General features: G+C 46.5%; 1 protein-coding gene across 1 annotated transcript in view; it reads left to right on the forward strand.

Moving 5' to 3' along the window:
* The window catches only part of LOC142596429 (phospholipid-transporting ATPase FetA-like), a 123,332-nt gene that overhangs the window by 83,631 nt on the left and 15,623 nt on the right, over window positions 1-24,078 (forward strand). The window contains 4 exon segments of the mRNA XM_075725528.1: window positions 15,067-15,178; window positions 16,269-16,374; window positions 17,168-17,315; window positions 21,052-21,229. Coding sequence (XP_075581643.1) covers window positions 15,067-15,178; window positions 16,269-16,374; window positions 17,168-17,315; window positions 21,052-21,229 — 544 coding nt within the window.

The following is a 24,078-nucleotide window of genomic DNA, read 5'->3' on the forward strand; positions in this document are numbered from 1 at the left end:
CCTGATGGGATTCATTCCAGAGTACCGAAGGAGCTAGCAGATGTTATGGCAGGACCCCTCTCAATCATCTACCAAAGGTCTTGGGAGTCTGGGGAGGTCCCCGCTGACTGGAAGCTAGCCAACGTAATTCCAATTTACAAGAAGGGAGTGAGGGAAGACCCAGGAAACTACAGACCTGTTAGTCCAACCTCAGTTCCTGGAAAAATTATGGAGAAGATCATAGAATCATAGAATCGTCTAGGTTGGAAAAGACCTTTAAGATCATCCAGTCCAACCATTAACCTACACTACCAAGCCCACCTAAACCAATCAAGGGCAGACTAGACTAAACCATATCCCGAAGTGCCACATCTACCCATTTTTTGAACACTTCCAGGGATGGTGACTCCACCACCTCTCTGGGCAGCCTGTTCCAATGCTTGACCACCCTTTCCGTAAAGAAATTTTTCCTAATATCCAACCTAAACCTCCCCTGGCGCAGCTTGAGCCCATTTCCTCTCATCCTAAAGATCATACTGGGTACTACTGAAAGGCATTTAAAGGACAATGCAATCATCAGGCACAGTCAACATGGGTTCACAAAGGGAAAGTTCTGTTTAACTAATTTGATATCCTTCTATGATAAGGTCACCCGCCTAGTGGATGAAGGGAAGGCAGTGGATGTACTTTTTCTGGATTTTAGTAAGGCTTTTGATACTGTCCCTCACAGCATCCTTCTGGACAAGTTGTCCAACTGTGGGATGAGTGGGTTCATGGTGTGCTGGGTGAAGAACTGGCTGAAGGGCAGGGCTCAAAGGGTTGTAGTGAATGGGGCTACATCTGGCTGGTGACCAGTCACCAGTGGTGTTCCTCAGGGCTCAATTCTAGGGCCAGTCCTGTTCGATATTTTTATCAATGATCTGGGTGCAGGAGTTGAATGCACCATTAGCAAGTTTGATGATGATACTAAACTGGGAAGTGCTGTTGACTCTCTTGAGGGACAAGAGGCCTTGCAGAGGGGTCTAGATAGATTGGAGCATTGGGCAATCATTACGGGGTGGGTTAACCTGGCTGGATGCCAGGTGCCCACCAAAGCCATTCTATCACTGCCCTCCTCAACTGGACAAAGGAAGAGAAAATTTAATGAAAGGCTCGTAGGTTGAGATGAGGACAGGGAGAGATCATTCAGCAATTACTGTCACAGGCAAAACAGACTCGACTTGGGGAAATTAATTTATTACCAATCAAATCAGAGGAGGAAAATGAGAAATAAGAACAAATCTTAAAACACCTTCCCCCCCACCCCTCCCTTCTTCCTGGGCTTAACTTTACTCCTGAACTCTCTACCTCATCCCCCTGAGTGGCACAGGGGGACGGGGAAAGGGGGTTGCGATCTGTTCATCACACATTGTTTCTGCTGCTCCTTCCTCCTCAAGGGAAGGACTCCTCACACTCTTCCCCTGCTCCAGCATGGGGTCCCTCCCATGGGAGACAGTCCTCCATGAACTTCTCCAACGTGAGTCCTTCCCACAGGCTGCAGTTCTTCACAAACTGCTCCAGCGTGGGTCCCTTCCATGGGGTGCAGTCCTTCAGGAACAGACTGCTCCAACATGGGTCCCCCATGGGGTCACAAGTGCTGCCAGCAAACCTGTTCCAGCGTGGTCTCCTCTCTCTCCATGGGTCCACAGGTCCTGCCAGGAGCCTGCTCCAGCGCAGGCTTCCCACAGGGTCACAGCCTCCTTCGGGTGCACCCACCTGCTCCGGCGCAGGTGTTAAAGGAGAAGCTGCTGCCCGAGCATTCACACACCATTCAGGGAGTCACACACACACCACCTGAGACTTTAACTGCTGGGACCGGAGTCCCTTCGCAGCGGGCAGCTCCACTGAGCGCATGGGTGCCCGTTTTCCGGCTCCTCGCTCACACACACACTCGCTCTCAGGCGCTTTCTCTCCCCTCAGGCTCAACCGTAGGTTTCCCTGAAGCAGAGTCTCTGACATGATGTATGCCAGATTAATTTATTGAGTGGTACAGCGGTAAAAAACAGCTCGAGCTGGGTGCCTCCCGAGAGGGACCCTAAACAAAGAAATCCCTGGACAGTTATACCCTTACAATTTAAGTTCCCCTCCCCTCACACGATGGTTCAGTCCAATAGCAATATTTGGGTCTGGGGTCTTCTTGTTCCTCATTGGATCTTTTCTCTGTCTCCAGGGGGGACATTCCTTTTCTTACCTTAATGGATGCAGCTTCTGCTGGCAGTTGTGGCTACCTTATCTTTCTGGTTTGCACCGGTTTCAGGAGCCTTCCCTCATGTAGCTAAGTAAAAATTCAGTATACGGTCAGCATATCTAGGTGAAAGTTCACAGCTTGCAGCCTAAGGCTTTAGCAAACCTTGCTACTAATGCTATGTATTGGATTCCATTTGAGCTAGAAAGTGACTTCTTCAACAGTGGGGTCCTCCACAGGCTACAGGTGGATATCTGCTCCACAGTTAACCTCCATGGGCTGCAGGGGGACAGCCTGTCTTACCATGGTCTTTACCACAGGCTGCAAGGAAATCTCTTCTCCGGCGCCTAGAGTACCTCCTCCCCCTCCTTCTTCACTGACCTTGGTGTCTGCAGAGTTGTTCCTCTCACATATTCTCACTCTCTTCAGCTGCAGTTGCCGTTGTGCAGGTTTTTTGCCCCCTTCTTAAATATGTTATCACAGAGGCACTGCCACCATTGCTGATTGGCTCAGCCTCGGCCAGCAGCAGGTCCATCTTGGAGCTGGCTGGCACTGGCTCTATTGGACATAAGGGGAAGCTTCTGGCATCTTCTCACAGAAGCCCCCCCTGTAGCCTCCCTGCTCCCAAAACCTTGCCACACAAACCTAATACACATTAATGGGATGAAAGTCGAAATGCTGGATTCTGCACCTGGGATGGAGTAACACCGGACACAAGTACAGACTGGGAGAGGAGTGGCTGGAGAACCAGAACTTTTCCCTGCAGAAAGGGATCTGGGGGTGCTGGTTTACAGCAGGCTCAACATGAGTTAGCAGTGTGCCCTGGCAGCCAAGAGGGCAAACCGCATCCTGAGGTGCATCAAACACAGTATAACCAGCCAGACAAAAGAGGTGATTATCCCGCTGTATTTAGCATTGGTGTAGACTCACCTTGAGTATTGTGTGCAGTTCTGGGCCCCACAATTTAAGAAGGATGTTAAGGTCCTTGAATGCGTCCAGAGGAGGGCGACAAAGCTGGTGAAAGGGCTGGAAGGCATGTCCTATGAGGAGCAGCTAAGGACTCTGGGTTTGTCTAGTTTGGAGAGAAGGAGGCTGAGGGGCGACCTCATTGCTCTCTACAGCTTCCTGAGGAGGGGAAGTGGAGAGGGAGGTGCTGATCTCTTCTCCCTGGTATCCAGTGACAGGACGCGTGGGAATGGTTCAAAGCTGTGTCAGGGGAGGTTCAGACTTGACATTAGGAAGCATTTCTTTGCCGAGAGGGCGGTCAAACACTGGAACAGGCTCCCTAGAGAGGTGGTCGATGCTCCAAGCCTGTCAGTGTTTAAGGGGCATTTGGACAATGCCCTTAACAACATGCTTTAACTTTTGGTCAGCCCTGAACTGGTCAGGCAGTTGGACTAGTTGATTGTTGTAGGTCCCTTCCAACTGAAATAGTCTAGTCTAGTCTATTCTATTCTAAGCAGGGCTCACCAATGGAATCCTGGTTAAATGTCGCCCTGGTCTGTCCCAACAAGGGTTAATCAGGAGTAAACCTTTCCAGATGGCAACCATAGCTGTCTTTTCATGTTTTTGACTGTTTCTCATGGATCTGAGAGAGAAGTGAATGTTCCTCCAACTGGGACGCACCTGCCAGCTCCAGGAATGCTTTTTCCTCCAAAACTTGCTTTTTAGCAGGCTTGGGGAAGCATGTTTTCAGAGAAATAGGGCTCTCACCTTCATCTCTAAACACCTTATTGCTTCAAATCCCAGAGCAGAAATCAAAGTGCCAATAAGGAAACCGAGGGAGTCTGCTATAGACCACCCAACCAGGAGGTAGAGGTAGATGAGGCATTCTATAAGCGGCTGGCAGAAGTGTCGCAATCGCTAGCCCTTGTTCTCATGGGGGACTTCAACTTGCCAGACATCTGCTGGAAATACCACACAGCAGAGAGGCAGCAGTCTTGGAAGTTCCTAGAGCATGTGGGGGATAACTTTCTAATGCAGCGAGCCTACCAGGGGAGGTGCCCCGCTTGACCTGCTGTTTACCAACAGAGAAGGGCTTGTGGGAAATGTCGAGGTCGGAGGCCGTCTCGGGCTTAGCGACCACGACATGATAAAGTTCTCAATTTTGGGTGATGCTAAGCGGAGGGGCACCAAAACTATTACCATGGACTTCCGGAGGGCAGACTTTGCCCTCTTCAGGACCCTGGTTGGGAAAGTCCCTTGGGAGGCGGTCCTGAAGGGCAAAGGGGTCCAGGAAGGCTGGGCCCTCTTCAAGAAGGAAGTCTTAAGGGCGCAGGAGCGGGCTGTCCCCGTGTGTCGTAAGACCAACCGGAGGGGAAATCGACCGTCCTGGCTGAATAGGGAGCTTTTGCGGGGACTCAGGGAAAAAAGGAGAGTCTACCGCCTTTGGCAGAAGGGGCGGGCAGCTCAGGAGGAGTACAGGGATCTTGTTAGGTCCTGCAGGGAGGAAATTAGAAAGGCAAAAGCCCAGCTAGAACTCAATCTGGCCAGTGCTATAAAAGACAATAAAAAATGCTTTTATAAGTACATCAGCAATAAAAGGAGAGCCAAGGAGGATCTCCATTCTTTGCTGGATGTGGGGGGGAACATTGTCACCGAGGACAAGGAAAAGGCTGAAGTACTTAACGCCTTCTTTGCCTCTGTGTTCAACAGCCAGACCGGTCATCCCCAGGGTACTCAGGCCCTTGAGCAAGAGGATAGGGATAGGGACCAGAATGGAGCCCTCATAGTCCAGGAGGAAGCAGTTAATGACCTGCTATGCCAACTGGACGCTCACAAGTCTATGGGGCCGGATGGGATCCACCCAAGAGTACTGAGGGAGCTGGCAGAGGAGCTTGCCAAGCCACTTTCCATCATCTATCAACAGTCCTGGTTAACAGGGGAGGTCCCTGATGACTGGAGGCTTGCCAACGTGACGCCCATCTACAAGAAGGGCCGGAAGGAGGACCCGGGGAACTACAGGCCTGTCAGCCTGACCTCGGTGCCGGGGAAGATTATGGAGAGGTTCATCTTGAGCGAACTCCACAGGCAAGTACAGGTCAACCAGGGGATCAGGCCCAGCCAGCATGGGTTCACAAAAGGCAGGTCCTGCTTGACCAACCTGATCTCCTTCTATGACCTGGTGACCCGCCTGGTAGATGATGGAAAGGCTGTGGATGTCATCTACCTCGACTTTAGCAAAGCTTTTGACACCGTCTCGCATAATATCCTCCTCGGGAAGCTGGCAGCTCACGGCTTAGACAGGCATACTCTTCGCTGGGTAAAGAACTGGTTGGGTGGCCGAGCCCAGAGAGTAGTTGTAAATGGAGTTAAGTCCAGTTGGCGGCCGGTCACGAGCGGTGTTCCCCAGGGCTCTGTTTTAGGGCCAGTCTTGTTCAATATCTTTATCAATGATCTGGATGAGGGGATCGAGTGCACCCTCAGTAAGTTTGCAGACGACACCAAATTGGGTGGGAGTGTCGATCTGCTCGAGGGTAGGATGGCCCTGCAGAGGGACCTGGACAGACTGGATCGATGGGCCGTGGCCAACTGTATGAGGTTCAACAAGGCCAAGTGCCGGGTCCTGCACTTGGGTCACAACAACCCCATGCAACGCTACAGGCTTGGGGAGGAGTGGCTGGAAAGCTGCCTGGCCGAAAAGGACCTGGGGGTGTTAGTAGATAGCCGGCTGAACATGAGCCAGCAGTGTGCCCAGGTGGCCAAGAAGGCCAACAGCATCCTGGCTTGTATCAGGAATGCTGTGGCCAGCAGGAGCAGGGAGGTGATTGTCCCCCTGTACTCGGTGCTGGTGAGGCCGCACCTGGAATACTGTGTCCAGTTTTGGGCCCCTCACTACAAGAAAGACATTGAGGTGCTGGAGCGTGTTCAGAGGCGGGCAACGAAGCTGGTGAAGGGTCTGGAGAACAAGTCTTATGAGGAGCGGCTGAGGGAACTGGGGTTGTTTAGCCTGGAAAAGAGGAGGCTGAGGGGAGACCTTATCGCTCTCTACAACTACCTGAAAGGAGGTTGTAGTGAGGTGGGTGTTGGTCTCTTCTCCCAAGTAGCTAGCGATAGGACAAGAGGAAATGGGCTTAAGCTGCGCCAGGGGAGGTTTAGACTGGAAATTAGGAAAAATTTCTTTACGGAAAGGGTGGTCAGGCATTGGAACAGGCTGCCCAGAGAGGTGGTGGAGTCACCATCCCTGGAGGCGTTTAAAAAACGGGTAGATGTGGCACTTCGGGATATGGTTTAGTCTGGTCTACCCTTGATTAGTCTAGAGTGGGCTTGGTAGTGTAGGTTAATGGTTGGACTGGATGATCTTAAAGGTCTTTTCCAACCTAGATGATTCTATGATTCTATGATTCTAATTCACAGTCTGACAGGAAATGTTTGTCAGAAGTAATCTCCACTTTACAAAAATCCTACTCAGTCCTGCAGAGGATCTCTCGCAGGCTCTGCATGGGCAGGACCCAGAGAGGGAGTATTTTTAATAAAGGACATTACCTGTTCCCAGGTCATGCCTCTCATATATATCCTTAAGTCATGATGATTACAACAGCACAAATTGAAGTCTGTTTTTATTGCTGGTAACAGAGTTTTTAAAACACTGCACCACGTTCATTACTAGCAAGCAATATTGTCTCCATTTCACAAGTGGAGTAATTTATTTGGCTTCCCACAATTAAATAGAAAAGCTACTACTGATGTGGGAAATAAATGTGTCTCCTGAAACTCAGCCCAGCACCTTTACTTACTGCAGTCCCCTTTTAGCAGCTTCTTGGTATTCAAACTCAAGTTGGTCGGACATGAACTTTTCACCAAATGATTCAAATCACTCCATAAAAGTATCCTTCCTCCTCTCATAGATTACCTCAGCAATACAAATATCAGCTTTACCAGCAATGTTTCTACATTTGTACCTTAGTTATTGTTTTTTAAAAAGGTTATTACTGTTGTAATGTGATTGTTACTGGGTGGCCTTATACATAATGGCCCAACTTACTGATACTTCCTCTCTTATGACCGTACTTGCAAAAGATGATTTTTAATTGTTCTGTTGTGCAGCCTGTTGATTCCATATCTTCACATTTTTATTAGGATGTTGGATTTTTTTAAGTCAAATATTTGAAGAAATCCATATCAACAGGACTGTTTTTATTATCATTTGTCCAGGCATGATGTCAAGTTAACTTCAGTTTATCTTTCCTATGATCACCATTTGTACCTTTCAAATACTGGAATTATGTTAACAGATGTTTAGTATGGTGGAGCTTCCCAGTTTTCAAAGCACTGTTAAAAATTAAATTTACTGGTTAAGAGAATTTCTCAGCTAGTCCCTCTAAGCTTTCATCTTTAAATTACCTGCACCCACTGGATTGAAAATGCTTATTATTAGCAGATAGAGCCACATAGTGTTCCTCATCACAGAAGATACTCTGTCTTTTCCATCCGCTACATCATATGGGATAGATACTTCCTTCTGCTTCCTTCCTCCTTCATTCATGAAGGACTGTCTGTTGAACGTCTGCCTTTTCCACACCTCTGTTTATGGGTTTACTGTTTTCTTTTCTTGATATTTTATATAATGTCATGGTTTCAGCTGGGATAGTTAATTTTGTTCCTAGTAGCTGGCATAGTGTGGTGTTTTGGATTTAGGATGAGAAGAATGCTGATCACACACTGATGTTTTAGTTGTTGCTAAGTAGTGCTTACACTAGTCAAGGACTTTTCAGCTTCCCATGCTCTGCCAGGTACACAAGAACCTGGGAGGGGACACAGCCAGAATAGTTGATCCAAACTGTCCAAAGGGCTATTCCATACCATGTCACGTCCTGCTCAGTATATAAACTTGGGGGGGGTTGGCCGGGGAGCAGCGATCGCTGCTCTGGAACTGTCTGGGTATCGGTCGGTGGGTGGTGAGCAATTGCCCTGTGCATCACTTGCATTGTATATTATTATTATTATCATTATTATATTGTTATTATTATCATTACTCTTTTACATTATTTCAGTTAGTAAACTGTTCTTATCTCAACCCAGGAGTGTTTCTCACTCTTACTCCTCCAATTCTCTCCCCCATCCCATCGGGGTAGGGGGAGTGAGCGAGCGGCTGTGTGGTGCTTAGTTGCTGGCTGGGGCTAAACCACGACAGTCCTTTTTGGCGCCCAACGTGGGGCACGAAGGGTTTGAGATAATGACAGATTAACCAGAGTGTATTAAGGAGTCTGTTAACAGTTGCCAGTCACGATATTAGTTCATCTGATCTGTGCCATGTTCTTTTTTTTGCTGTACATGTTAAAGCTTGGTGTTGGTTTGTGCAGTGTGCTATGCTGTGCAGTGATTCATGATCTTTTGCTTGGGAGGCTCCTTATCAAAACACTGACCTTGAGCATTGCTTGGTATCTGGGTTTCATACACAAGTCACTACTGTACTTCGGGTACTACCTCATGGAGAGAGTTAGCAATTATACTTCTTCCTCTGAGAAGCTTGTTGTGGAGGAAATACAGAATGGCACCTTCGCTCCCTTCTTCTATCATATTTCCTCCTTCATTACAACAACTTTTCAGTATCTTGAACACCCCTGGGCAGTTAAGGTTCTTCTATTCTTGGGAATATTGTTTCGATTCTGATAAATGTCAGTAAGCAATTTAAGAATATCATCCGGAGATCTGCCCCAAGGCTGGAGAGTTATGAGTGGCAGGGTGTGTGGGATAGTATGGGTAAGTACGTAGGAGAGTGGGCACCTCCAGTGTTTTGGAACTTCACCCCTGAACCAGTGCAGAATCCTGAAGAATTAGTAAAGTATTTGGAAAAAGTATGGTGTGACCCTGGCAACTCCAGAGAGACACAAATCATTGCAACATGCTGGGGACTGGCCCATGCCTATCGAGCCGTGGTCAACACTAATCAGTACCCTCAAAAGAAAGAGAAGGTCTCTGGATCTGATGACAAAACAACAAGCACTGTGGCTACTCAAACACCCACTATAGGCACTGCAGCTACTCCAACCCCCACTATAGGCACTGCGGCTACTCAAACCCTTGCCCCAGGCACTGTGGCTACTCCAACCACAGCCACGAGCACTGCGGCTACTCAAACCAAAGCCATGGGCACTGCGGCTACTCCAACCCCAGTGACAGGCACCGTGGCTAAATCAGAGAACCAACCCGTGCCAGTATCAGTTGCCCCTATACAGAAGAAAAAATACACGAGGAAATCAGCTCATTTAGTAAGGGATGAAGATGAACCAGGGCCATCACGAGAACCAGAGGAGGAAGAACCCATAAATGAGATGGTAACCACCTGATCCCTATCCCTGAGTGAGCTGTGAGATATGCGAAAAGATTTCAGTTGTCATCCAGGCGAGCACATCATCACCTGGCTGCTCCAATGCTGGGATAACGGGGCCAGTAGCCTGGATTTAGAGGGTAAGGAAGCCAAGCAGCTGGGATCCCTTTCTAGGGAAGGGGGCATTGACAAAGCAATTGGAAAAGGGGCAAAAACCCTCAGCCTCTGGAGGCGACTTCTGTCAAGCGTGAAGGAAAGGTATCCCTTCAAGGAGGATGTTATATATCGCCCAGGCAAATGGACCACCGTAGAGAAGGGTGTCCAGTACCTGAGGGAATTAGGCATGCTAGAGGTGATTTATAGTGACCCGGACGGTGAGCAGTTACCTAAAGATCCAGATGAAGTCAGGTGGACACGACCCATGTGGCGGAAGGTGGTACGGAGCGCACCAGCATCGTATGCCAACTCATTGGCAATACTGGCCAGGAAAGATGACAAGGCACCAACGGTGGATGAACTGGCTAGACGACCCCGGGAATATGAAGAAAGTATCTCTTCCTGCCTATGGGCCTGTGTCTCGGCTGTGGAAAAACTGTACAAGAAGGTCCAGTAACTGGAAAAGGATATATCCTACTCCCCGCATGTACGGACCAGAGTCTCAGCCATTAGGAGTCAACGTGCTTCTGCTCAAGAGAGAGGATATAGAGGGTACACACCACGGGGCACCCTGTGGTTTTACCTGCATGATCACGGAGAGGACATGAGGAAGTGGGATGGAAAATCCACCTCGACCCTAGAGGCACGGGTGTGTGAGTTGCAAGGAAAAACTATTAGAAAAGGGGTTCTCCCAGGAAAATTGCAGCTCCAGTTTCCAGTGAACAGTTCCCCAGACAGAGTAAGAGGGCTAATTTTACTTCCAACCTTGATCAGGGGACTTTTGCTTCACCATAACAAAAAGTGAAAAACAAATACTGTGACCAGCGTTAGAGAGGCCCTGCCTCCAGCCAGGTGGAGGAAAGGGACAACCGGGTTTACTGGACTGTGGGGATTCGATGGCCTGGCACATCAGACCCACAGGAGTATAAGGCTCTAGTGGACACCGGTGCACAGTGTACCCTAATGCCATCAAGCTACAGAGGGGCAGAACCCTTTTGTATTTCTGGAGTGACAGGGGGATCCCAACAGCTCACTGTACTGGAGGCCGAAGTGAGCCTAACCGGGAATGAGTGGAAGAAGCACCCCATTGTGACTGGCCCAGATTCTTCGTGCATCCTTGGCATAGACTACCTCAGGAGAGGGTATTTCAAGGACCCAAAAGGGTACTGGTGGGCTTTTGGTATAGCTGCCTTGGAGATGGAGGAAATTAAACAGCTGTCCACCTTGCCCGGTCTCTCAGAGGACCCTTCTGTTGTGGGGTTGCTGAGGGTCGAAGAACAACAGGTGCCGATCGCTACCACAACAGTGCACCGGCGGCAATATCGCACCAACCGAGACTCCCTGATTCCCATCCATAACATGATTCGTCGACTGGAGAGCCAGGGAGTGATCAGCAAGACTCGCTCACCCTTTAACAGTCCCATATGGCCAGTGCGAAAGTCTAATGGGGAGTGGAGACTGACAGTGGACTATCGTGGCCTGAACGAAGTTACACCGCCGCTGAGGGCTGCTGTGCCAGACATGCTAGAACTTCAATACGAACTGGAGTCAAAGGCAGCCAAGTGGTATGCCACAAGTGACATCGCTAATGTGTTTTTCTCCATCCCTTTGGCAGCAGAGTGCAGGCCCCAGTTTGCTTTCCCTTGGAGGGGTGTTCAGTACACCTGGAATCGACTGCCCCAGGGGTGGAAGCACAGCCCCACCATTTGCCATGGAATGATCCAGACGGCACTGGAACAGGGTGAGGCTCCAGAACATCTGCAGTATATTGATGACATCATTGTGTGGGGCAATACAGCAGAAATTTTTGAGAAGGGAAAGAAAACAGTCCAAATCCTTCTGAAGGCTGGTTTTGCCATAAAACACAGTCAGGTCAATGGACCTGCACACGAGATCCAGTTTTTAGGAATAAAATGGCAAGACGGACGTCCTGAGATCCCAATGGATGTGATCAACAAAATAACAGTTCTACACCACAGCCAGGGAGAATGGCCCTACCTGGAGCCTCTGGCAGAAAGCACCAGGGGAGACTCGAGGTCGACCCCTAGGTTTTTGGAGTCAGGGATACAGAGGATCCGAAGCCCGCTATACTCCAACGGAGAAAGAGATATTGGCAGCATATGAAAGGGTTTGAGCTGCTTCAGAAGTGGTTGGTCCTGAAGCACAGTTCCTGCTGGCCCCCCGACTACTGGTGTTGGGCTGGATGTTCAAAGGGAGGGTTCCGTCTACACATCATGCAACTGATGCTACGTGGAGTAAGTGGGTTGCACTAATCACACAACGGGCTCCAATAGGAAACCCCAATCGCCCAGGAATCTTGGAAGTGATCATGGACTGGCCAGAAGGCAAAAACTTCAGAATATCACCAGAGAAGGAGGTGACACGTGCTGAAGAGGCCCCACTGTATAATAAATTGCCAGAAAATGAGAAGCAATATGCCCTGTTCACTGATGGGTCCTGTCGTCTTGTGGGAAAGCTTCGGAGGTGGAAAGCTGCTGTATGGAGTCCTATAGGACAAGTCACAGAAACTGCTGAAGGGGAAAGGGAGTCGAGTCAGTTTGCAGAGGTGAAAGCCATCCAGCTGTCTTCAGATATTGCTGAATGAGAAATGTGGCCAGTGCTTTATCTCTATACTGACTCATGGATGGTGGCAAATGCCCTATGGGGGTGGTTGCAGCAATGGAAGCAGAGCAACTGGCAGCACAGAGGCAAACCCAACAGCACTGATTATATCACACTCCTACAAACCTGCCAAGGCAAGCACTATGTGCTCACCATGGTGGAAGCAACCACCGGATGGCTGGAAACATATCCTGTGCCCCATGCCACTGCCCGGAACACCATCGTGGGCCTTGAAAAGCAAGTCCTGTGGCGACATGGAACCCCAGAAAGAATCGACTCAGACAATTGGACTCATTTCCGAAACAACCTCATAGACACCTGGGCCAAAGAACATGGCATTGAGTGGGTATATCACATCCCTTACCATGCACCAGCCTCCGAGAAAATCGAACAGTGCAATGGGCTGTTAAAGACTACCCTGAGAGCAATGGGTGGTGGGACATTCAAACATTGGGATACACATTTAGCTAAAGCCACCTGGTTAGTCAACACCAGGGGATCTGCCATTTGAGCAGGCCCTGCCCCATCAAAACTTTTACGTACTGTAGAGGGGGTTAAAGTCCCTGTAGTGCACATAAGAAATATGCTGGGGAAGACAGTCTAGGTTACTTCCCGCTCGGACAAATGCAAACTCATTCTTGGGACTCCTTTTGCTCAAGGACCTGGGTGCACTTGGTGGGTAATACGAAAGGATGGGCAAGTCCAATGTGTACCTCAAGGGGATTGGATTTTGGGTGAAAATAGTCAATGAACTGAATGGTATGATGTTAATTGCTATATAATACTGTATGGCATCTCTTTTATGGTTGCTGCATGCCACATCAACGGTATTACAGTAAGAATTGCCCGGCTTAATGAAAATGAACTTTGATGAAACCGTATTGGAACGAGAACTGGCTTCAGCATGCAACAATCCAACACCGCACACCACCTCTCCTGCTCTGAAAGACTGTGATGACAGATGGAACCCAAAGTCATGGACTAAATGAACTCAATAGACATTTTGGAGGGATGGCCCATAGACTAAGGGAATGATATCTGTGTGTATATATCAAAAGGCAGGGAAAGTGGTGGTGATTAGTTAAAATGCATTGGAACGGGTAGAGACCTGTGCATGATGTAGATGGTATAGAATAAGGGGTGGATACTGTCCTGGTTTCAGCTGGGATAGAGTTAGTTCTCTTCCTAGTAGCAGGCATAGTGCTGTGTTTTGGATTTAGGATGAGAAGAATGTTGATAACACACTGATGTTTTAGTTGTTGCTAAGTACTGCTTATGCTAGTCAAGGACTTTTCAGCTTCCCATACTCTGCCAGCAAGAAGCTGGGATGGGGTACAGCCAGCATAGCTGACCCAAATTGGCTAAAGGGCTATTCATTCCATACCATATGACATCATGCTCAGTATATAAACTGGGGGGAGTTGGCCAGGGGGCAGCGATTGCTGCTTGGGAACTGGCTGGGTATTGGTCGGCGGGTGGTGAGCAATTGCATTGTGCATCACTTGCTTTGTATATTATTATTACTATTATTATTATATTGTTGTTATTACTACTACTATTTTATTTTATTTCAGTTATTAAACTGTTCTTATCTCAACCCAGGAGTGTTTCTCACTCTTACTCCTCCGATTCTCTCCCCCATCCCACTGGGGCAGGGGGAGTGAGTGAGCGGCTTCCTGGTGCTCTAGTTGCTGGCTGGGGTTAAACCAGGACAGAGGGTATTAGCGTTGCATGCCTCACTAACAGGTACCTCCTCCAAAGAATACAAATCTGTAGAACTTCAAGGACTGACAATGGAAACATCCTTCTACAAAGAAGGCTGTAAAGATAAGAGAAGGCCACAAATGTGAGGTCAGCAGTGATAAAAGGGAACATCTTGGCCCAGAAGATCCGAAGCACAGTAACTGGGGGAAAGGTAATTCTGGCAGGGGGAGATTGAGACCACCGACTCAATTGAGGGATGAAAGGACTACCCCCTCCACTCCGTTTGAGTATGCCCAGTGAATTAAAATCTCACTGTAGCTTTAAAATTAAGCGGAAAAGATACAGACCAGTGGAAGAAGAGGATGCTCAGTCAGTTCAATGATTATGTATTAGATAGGCGTGGTGTGTTAACTGTCATGTATTAATGTCAAAATTAACTTCAGTAGTTGTGCTTGATTTGTGGAAGTATTCCACCTTGCACCCTCCGCAGAATAAAACAGTGTCTCCTCTGTAAACATACTTTGTGTGTTTCGGGATTTATTTCAAATTATAGGTAACAGGTTAAAGCCATCAGGTATCTCCAAAATGCAGAAAAAGCAATAACTTTAAAATAATTAAGGTTTTTGTCCTGAGCAGCGTGTGGTTTAGCTGTTCGGTGATGTGGAGCAGGGGTGGGAACAGGTCTGTTGGAAGATGCTTAGCAGCCATATGGCAGCTGCATTACAATATGGCTGGGAGCAAGCTCCACACTAGGGGATGCATATGGATGTCTGGGGACACAGATCCACAGCTGTCTTTGTCCCTCAGTTAAAGCTCTATCTGCTGTGAAGGGGACATGTGGAAGAACATAGAGCTGTAGGTCTGCAAACATGTTGGCAAAAACTTTCATGCATGTTCATGATCCAGCTGAGCCTGGGGGTTTAGAGACTAGAACATTTTCAGAATCAGGGCTCTACTCTGTACAGTAAATTTGCTGAGGAAGAATGAAAATCAGTGCAACCTTATTCCTGGATTTCATTTGTGCTTGCTTGAGTAATTACCTGGAGGTCTAATGCTTTCTCCTTTGCTAGCAATGGGAAGACTTACCAGTTCCCTGCTGTTTTCTGTTAAGCTGCTAGGTGCCACAGCGATTGAGGACAAGTTACAAGACAGAGTCCCACAGACAACTGAGACTCTTGCCAAAGCCCATATTAAGATATGGGTTCTCACTGGAGACAAGCAAGGTAAAGGGGCTACAGCTTTGGATGTTTCTCTTCTCTCCCACTGGTGGGATGGTTCTGCTAAGACCCATGTTCTCATTCTTTCTCCTTTGAAAAACTGCAGAGGACAAACTTACAGGGCTTTGCTTCATTGCCAGCTAGACAAAACTCCAGTTATCTGGAATTAGACCAGATAACTGTAGCTAGTGCCTATTCTTAATTCTTGTCCTGAGGCTGGAAGCAGTATGAAGGTAGCATCCTTTGCCTTTGGAGAGGTGACAATGAGGATCCCATAGTCCCTGTCATATGCTGTGAAAAGGTGTCACTTCAGTATAGTCAACTGTCCAGGTGAAGAAGGCTGGAAAAAATCTTGTCCTGCTTTCCAGGAACTTTAACGCTAAAGTGAATGTTTCAATTTGATTTCTGTTTCAATTTGATTCTGGCATTAATGATCCAGAATAGAAATGGAGGAAACATAGGCTTTTGGAGAAAGCATTAAGTTGGAAAGAACTGTGAATAGACTCCAATAAATTCTTTTGGAGACATAGTAACTTCACTGAAACAATGGTGTTTCAGGGAGGTCAAAAGCATTTGCAAATAATTTAATCCAACAAACAAGCAGAGAATTTTTGAGAAAAATTAAGCATTTCATTTTGTCATGTTCAGAATGTAATAGTTTTGCTTATGAAATATCAAAATACTTTTTTTTTTCAGAATTTTATGAACAAAATGTCTTGATAGTCTTCTTCAGAGCTATGGTTTGGGGCTTTTCTGGGGGTGGGGGGAGGGAAAGTTAAATATCCTGAAAAAAATTTTTTTAATCAACATGAAATATTTTTGTTGCTCCAAGTATGTTGACTGAAGGGTGTTTTGAGCTTTTTTATTTTGGTAGAATTCTTTTTTTTTCTGTGGTCTTGTAAAGCCCAATTAGGGGAGATTTGCTGCTACATCTCAAGGTGACTCTCCTGGCTCTCTTAAACTGTTGACTCTGAAAGGCTCAGCACTCTTTTGAGTGAGAAAGAGAGCTTTTGTTATGTGTGTAAAAAAGCCACAGAGACGGTGGGTGAGTTTGGGGCTGCTAAGATGGGTCATCTTCCTGGTTTATCTTTCCCAGAGACTGCAGTGAATATTGGTGACTCCTGCAACTTGCTGAATGAGGACATAGAAGATGTTTTCATTATTGAAGGCAGCACATCTGATGACGTACTTAATGAGCTCAGGTAAATGAGTGAAATATACATCTTCATTGCTGTGCCCTGAGCAGTATTTGTATTTCATATTATTACATCTTTTTTTCATGTGGGTTTTACCTGGTGCAGTTCATTCAGGGACCTTAGATAAGGGCTAGCTGACTCCCTGGAAGATCCAGCAGCTAGACGTAGTGTAGAAATCTCCTCTGAGGATAAACTCTGAAGCTTCTTGATCCAAGAGGTCAAATCTATATAAATGTATAAGAAAGCAGAGTCAGGCAAGCAATATCAGCTGACATTCAACAAGCAATCTAGAGCCACAAATTGGCTCCACCTTAAGCTATGCTGTTGCTCTACTGCTATTGCTATTCATCCACATTGCCATCCTTTGTCTGGATATGGTCCTTTTCTAGCATTATCTGGAAATCTGCCTTCCTCCATAGCCTCCTCGGTAGACACAAGTTCTTAGGTATAGGTGGAAAATGGGAAAGTTTTTCAGTCCTCTTCTGTTGAAGTAGGTGGTTGCTAGACAATATACACAGAAAATTGGGATTCCCTTCAGGATACTGTCCTTCATGACATTCAGATGATTTGTTTGACTTTAAATCAGCACAGGTTTATCACACACTTGTTAGAGTTTCAGAAGCATATGGATGATCTGCACAAATAGCAGCAGCTAAACCATGAATGTTGTTGTAGGGATACAGGGAAAATTAAACTAAACTAACAAAGGGAAGCATCATTTTTTTATTTTCATAAAGCTGATTTAATAAAACATATATATCTTTACAAGCTTTTAATTATTATTCTAGATTTTTTTTAGGAATGCAAGGAAAAAGATGAAGCCAGACTCCTTTCTGGACAGCGATGAAATCAACATTCAGTTTGAAAAATCTTCCAAAAAACCAAAAATTCTACCTGATGAGCAAGCAAACGGGGTGTACGGTCTGGTTATCAATGGCCACAGCCTGGTAAGGAAGGTTCAGAGTCATGTTAGGACTGAGTTCTCTTAAGACTTTAACATGATAGGGACATACTGGAAGTCTGAAAATGTTTAAAAAATTTAGCCCTAGAGGACTAGATTTTTTTTTCCTAACTGAAGATTAGGTTCAGTGGTTATCTGAGATATCAAAGGTGATGGGCAAGGTTTCAGAAGACTGGAACAGGGAAGAGTTGGCCCTGATAGGTGAACAGGAGGGATAGAGTAGCTGGATCAATTTTTATTTCCAGAAAGATAATAGAAAAATAATCAGGCAGTCTATGGATGCACCAAGAAGATAAGATAACATCAGACATGGGTTTCAAGTATGCCAAGAACATATTCTACTAAATATATCTGATAACAGATAAGATATATGTCTTATAACTTGACTAATAAATTGTTTGATGGTCTCTCCAAGCAAACTGAAGTAATACAGTCTAGATTAAATTGTTATGTGACAGACGCAAGACTGCTTGGAAAGTATGGCTCTTAAAGGTTCACTGTTGCTCTAAAACAACAGTTAAGTGGCATCTGCAGGGGGCTATCCCACATCTATTCGATATTCAGTGTTTTAATTAACTGCTTAAAAAGAGAGCAGATAACACCAGGCTGGGAGAAACTGCAGGGATGATGGAGTTCAAGATTAGATTTGAAAAGAATTTTGACAAATTGGAGAAATAATTTGAAAACATGGAGAATGCAATTCAGTAAGAACAAATACCTTGTTCTTCACTTTCACATAATCAACTACAGACATACAAAATCAGAGATATGTATGTGAGCATCATCTGTAAGACTTGTGAAGAAAGCCTCCTGCTTCATTTAGCATCGGTAAAGTCTTAGCTCAAATAATTCAACTTATTTGGACCATTTTCTTTGAGAAAATGTAGACCAGCTAGAGAGAGTACAAAGAAAACTGTAAGAGTGATCATGCATAATCTGGAAAGCATAGGGGAAAACCAAGAGAGTTATTTTTTCTGAGCCTAGAGAATACTGATCAGTCTTGGTAATACTCTTCAAATAATAACAGGTAAACAAAGTAACGGAATTAAACTGAGGCAAGAGAGTTTTGGGTTAAATGTCTTCCTGGTGAGAATAGTGAAGCACTGGAATTTTACATCTTTGGAAATTTTTTAGAACAGGTTAGAGAAAAAAAATGGTTTAGATACAGTTCAACCCATCTGGGAGGAAGTCTTAGTCTAGATCAAGTTTATATGTCTATTGTATTTTGCTTTCCCAGATTGCAGGGGAAGCAAATAGGTAGACATGGAAAGAGCTGGGAGACACTGCCTTTCAGAGACAAGATGCTTTTGTTTCCTGTGGTTGTTACCTCTCTTGGTAGCAGTCCAGCAAATTTAACTCCCAACTCTATACCAGTCCTGCAAATTACTATTCAAAAATCTCATCTTGCTCCATTTTTGGCTTATGTGCCATGTATACAGACCCTGGACTAGAGGGGACACTTTCAAGCCATGTCTACATTGTCAAGCACCCTCTCTCCCTCTTTTACACTCACTCCCTCTTTAGCTCCAGCGCCTTAATCCCCTTTAGATCCCCACTGCAAAACAGACAAGAGCTCTGTCAAGTTTTGTACATCTGCATGGGCAAATCCTCTGACATCCCAGCTGGCTGCAAACCCCTGCCTGTTCCTACTCCATACCTTAAGTCTGCAGCACAGACCCTGAGTACCGTGCTATAAAAGCACCACTAGCAGCTGTGACAAAGCTTTCTTTTTGTTCCTGGAAAACCACACACTCACCCACACCCTGGCAAGGAGATATGTCCCACACAAAGAAATTCAAATCTGGGCTGTGTGGGAGCAGCCAGTCCACATAGCCTGCAGCAGAGTGGACACAGCCAGTCTCAACAAAGCCATGGCTTTCTCCTGGGTGTGGGCCACAAGGACAGTATGGACAAAACTATATGTGATTTATTTCTATGAACTTAGAGCTTGAACAATGGTAACGGTCCTGATACTGTCCCACTCAAACACAGCATCTGTTCAGTGCCTTATCCCTACGTGCAGATGGGTGGGATGGCAGCATTGGGACTATGCACACATGTGGTCTTGCTTAAACAAAGCGAAAGAACAGAAGCACAGCAGCATCTGTAATTGCATCATCATACAACTAGTTGATTTGTGTGCAATACCATTAATAGAGCTACTATGTGATAATATTTTGCTAGTGGTGTGCAGCGAGGATGTTGTGGCGAAAGCCATCTCTAACAGCAGTGACCATCCAGGACTAAAACTAAACCATGAAAAGGTCTCTTTTGTTGAGCAAGCCTGCCTCTGATGGGAGGGAAGCAGAGGTGCTGGTGACTCACAGGTCTCTGTTTTAAGAAGAAAGGATATCTGGCCTAAGGATTGTCTGCCTTACGCAGAAAGGGTAGTGGGCCTGCTGTAATGGCTCTGAGGAGGGGAGTCATGTAGATGCCTTCCATGAATGTCTACTGAGAAAAGACATCAAAGAACAGAGCCAAAAAGCACAATCTGAAAGAAATATGAAAAGCTAACACCGCTCCCTCCTCATGCAGAGCTGGAGGGGCGACCAGACATCCAATTATCTCTATGTTTCCCAAACAGAAATAACACAGTTGACTGATTTAAAAGGTTGTCCTGGTTTCGGCTGGGATAGAGTTAATTTTCTTCCTAGTAGCAGGCATAGTGCTGTGTTTTGGATTTAGTATGAGAAGAATGTTGATAACACACTGATGTTTTAGTTGTTGCTAAGTACTGCTTATGCTAGTCAAGGACTTTTCAGCTTCCCATGCTCTGCCAGATGCACAAGAAAACTGGGAGGGGGCACAGCCAGAATAGTTGATCCAAACTGACCAAAGGGCTATTCCATACCATATGACATCATGCTCAGTATATAAACTGGGGGGGGGGTGGCCGGGGAGCAGCGATTGCTGCTCGGGAACTGTCTGGGTATCGGTCGGTGGGTGGTGAGCAATTGCATTGTGCACCACTTGCTTTGTATATTATTATTATTATTATCATTATTATATTGTTATTATTATCATTACTCTTTTACTTTATTTCAATTATTAAACTGTTCTTATCTCAACCCAGGAGTGTTTCTCACACTTACTCCTCCAATTCTCTCCCCCATCCCATCGGGGTAGGGTGAGTGAGCGAGTGGCTGCGTGGTGCTTAATTGCTGGCTGGGGCTAAACCACGACAAAGGTCAGCACTCAGAGCAAAGTTGCGTTCCCTCTGGTTTTGTGTTTTTCTTTGTCATGCCCACCTGAGCTCAGCTTTTTCCATGTTTTTTTTTTTAATTAAGTACTCCTAAATTGAAATCTCTTCTATTTATACCACAGATCTCTCAGACCTTAAAAAATAAACCAAGAGGGATGAGCAGAGACTGTCTCACCTGGAGATACACAAGGTTAGCTCAGGCCCAGCAGCAGCTTTGTTAAATTAGTGCTCCTGTTGTTTGACACTTCTGCTGCACTGTCAGGTTACATTAGCAAGAGCAGCTGTTGTGCAAGTGCAGCTGTGATGCATCCAATGCCCAAGCTCATAGCTGTACTCTGTGTGGCATTATGTTGCGTGGTGCGGATGCTCCCTGAGACTGAATGGACGAATTCACTTGGGGTATCTCATACCTTCCTTCTGCCAAACGGAAGTTCTCATTTTCTTACCACTGCGTCCTCTTTATCAGGCCACAAGTTGCTGCTAGTCTGACCTGAACACCCGCTTTGCCCCTTCTTCTCAGGCTTACGCACTGGAAGGGAATCTGGAGCTGGTGAGAACTGCCTACATGTGCAAAGTGATGATCTGCTGCCGGGTGACTCCGCTGCAGAAGGCCCAGGTGGTGGAACTGGTGAAGAAGTACAAGAAGGCTGTGACCCTGGCAATCGGAGATGGTGCCAACAATGTCAGCATGATCAAAAGTGAGTGACGGCTGACAGCCAGCATGCTCTCCACCTGAGAGTATTGAGGGAGCTGGCAGAGGAGCTTGCCAAACCACTTTCCATCATCTATCAGCAGTCCTGGTTAACAGGGGAGGTCCCTGATGACTGGAGGCTTGCCAATGTGACACCCATCTACAAGAAGGGCCAGAAGAAGGACCTGGGGAACTACAGGCCTGTCAGCCTGACCTCGGTGCCGGGGAAGATTATGGAGCGGTTCATCTTGAGTGAACTCAACAGGCAAGTGCAGATCAGCCAGGGGATCAGGCCCAGCCAGCATGCATTCATGAAAGGCAGGTCCTGCTTGACCAACCTGATCTCCTTTTATGACCTGGTGACCCGCCTGGTGGATGAAGGAAAGGCTGTGGACGTCATTTACCTGGACTTCATTAAAGCCTTTGACACAGTCTCCCACAGCATTCTCCTTGGGAAGCTGGCAGCTCATGGCATGGACAGGCATACTCTTCGCTGGGTAAAAAACTGGCTGGGTGGCCGAGCCCAGAGAGTAGTGGTGAATGGAGTTAAGTCCAGTTGGCGGCCAGTCATGAGCGGTGTTCCCCAGGGCTCTGTTTTGGGGCCAGCCTTGTTTAATATCTTTATCAATGATCTGGATGAGGGGATTGAGTGCGCCCTCAGTAAGTTTGCAGATGACACCAACTTGGGTGGGAGTGTCGATCTGCTGGAGGGTAGGATGGCCCTGCAGAGGGACCTGGACAGGCTGGACCAATGGGCCGAGGCCAACTGTATCAGGTTTAACAAGGCCAAGTGCCAGGTACTGCACCTGGGTCACAACAATCCCATGCAACACTACAGGCTTGGGGAAGAGTGGCTGGAAAGCTGCCAGGCTGAAAAGGACCTGGGGGTGCTGGTTGACAGCCGGCTGAACATAAGCCAGCAGTGTGCCCAGGTGGCCAAGAAGGCCAACAGCATCCTGGTTTGTATCAGGAATAGTGTGGCCAGCAGGAGCAAGGAGGTGATTGTCCCCCTGTACTCGGCACTGGTGATGCTGCACCTGGAATACTGTGTCCAGTTTTGGGCCCCTCAATACAAAAAGACATTGAGGTGCAGGAGCATGTTCAGAGAAGGGCAACGAAGCTGGTGAAGGGTCTGGAGCACAGGCCTTATGAGGAGCGGCTGAGGGAACTGGGGTTGTTTAGCCTGGAGAAGAGGAGGCTGAGGGGTGACCTTATCGCTCTCTACAACTACCTGAAAGGAGGTTGTAGTGAGGTGGGTGTTGGTCTCTTTTCCCAAGTAGATAGCGATAGGACGAGAGGAAATGGGCTCAAGCTGCGCCAGGGGAGGTTTAGGCTGGAAATTAGGAAAAATTTCTTTACGGAAAGGGTGGTCAAGCATTGGAACAGGCTGCCCAGAGAGGTGGTGGAGTCACCATCCCTGGAAGTGTTACAAAAACGAGTAGATGTGGCACTTTGGGACATGGTTTAGTCTAGTCTACCCTTAATTGGTTTAGTGGTGGACATGGTAGTGTTAGGTTAACGGTTGGACTGGATGATCTTAAAGGTCTTTTCCAACCTAAACCATTCTATGGTTCTATGATTCTATGACTTGCTGCCATATTTGCTATCTGAGGTGGCCTAGCAGCAGCAATGCATATCTGAGTGGCTTCTGTACGACCCTCTTTGCGGTATCAAGTGGCTGTGTTCCAAGTTTCTGCAGGTTTCTACAGAGCACTGTCACTATAGGCTACTCTTGTCTCCTACCTTCAAGGACACACAAGAGGGCTTTCTGCTGTGTTCCCACCACCTGGATCACAGGAAGCTAAGATTGCACTTATTACCTATTTCTTTGTTTCTACCTTAGAATAGAGAAAAGCCCACTGGGGCTGTGACATGTCCACCTGTGTGTCTGCATGGCCACCATCACAAGGGCAATACAAAGAACAAACAAGTTTGTTTTAGAGAGGGCCTGTCTGCAACACAGAAAGAAAATCTTCATGCCTGTAAATAGTCCGTATAATTTTACATGAATTTTTTTAATATTTCTATGTGGGAGGGCCATTTGTCAATTATCTACCTTGTGTTATAAAACATGGGCTTCTAGGCCCCATTGTCCTTGAGCATTGTTTGATGCTGCATTACCTCAATGAATTTATGAAAAAAACCCACTTAACTAGGTATAATTAAATTAAGATTATTCAGAAGGACCTGTTGCTAAGCTTCCTTGTGTTAATTTGCAACAATTGATTAACTGGAGCCTTTTAATTAAGAAAGAAAAGGCTAAGTCGGGAGCTTCAAGGGAGATAAGTCAGGCAATCAGTAAAGAAAGCATAAGAAAAGCAAGTTAAAGTGTACATGATAATTAGAAACTACCTGCCCCCTCAAGAGGGTTGGGACTTTGCAATTTTATCAATTCACTGTTTCATGGAAACCTCTGAATCTAACCAACCTCCAGCCATCAAGGTTTTGGATTTAGTAGGAGAAGAATGTTGATAACACACTGATGTTTTAGTTGTTGCTAAGTACTGCTTATGCTAGTCAAGGACTTTTCAGCTTCCCATGCTCTGCCAGGTGCACAAGAAACTGGGAGGGGGCACAGCCAGAATAGTTGATCCAAACTGACCAAAGGGCTATTCCATACCATATGACGTCATGCTCAGTGAATAAACTGGGGGGAGGGGTGGCCGAGGAGAAGCGATCGCTGCTCGGGAACTGTCTGGGTATCGGTCGGCAGGTGGTGAGCAACTGCACTGTGCATCACTTGCATTGTATATTATTATTATTATCATTATTATATTGTTATTATTATCATTACTCTTTTACTTCATTTCAGTTATTAAACTGTTCTTATCTCAACCCAGGAGTGTTTCTCACTCT

The sequence above is a fragment of the Pelecanus crispus genome, chromosome W, assembly GCF_030463565.1.
Source record: "Pelecanus crispus isolate bPelCri1 chromosome W, bPelCri1.pri, whole genome shotgun sequence".
Taxonomy (NCBI): domain Eukaryota; kingdom Metazoa; phylum Chordata; class Aves; order Pelecaniformes; family Pelecanidae; genus Pelecanus; species Pelecanus crispus.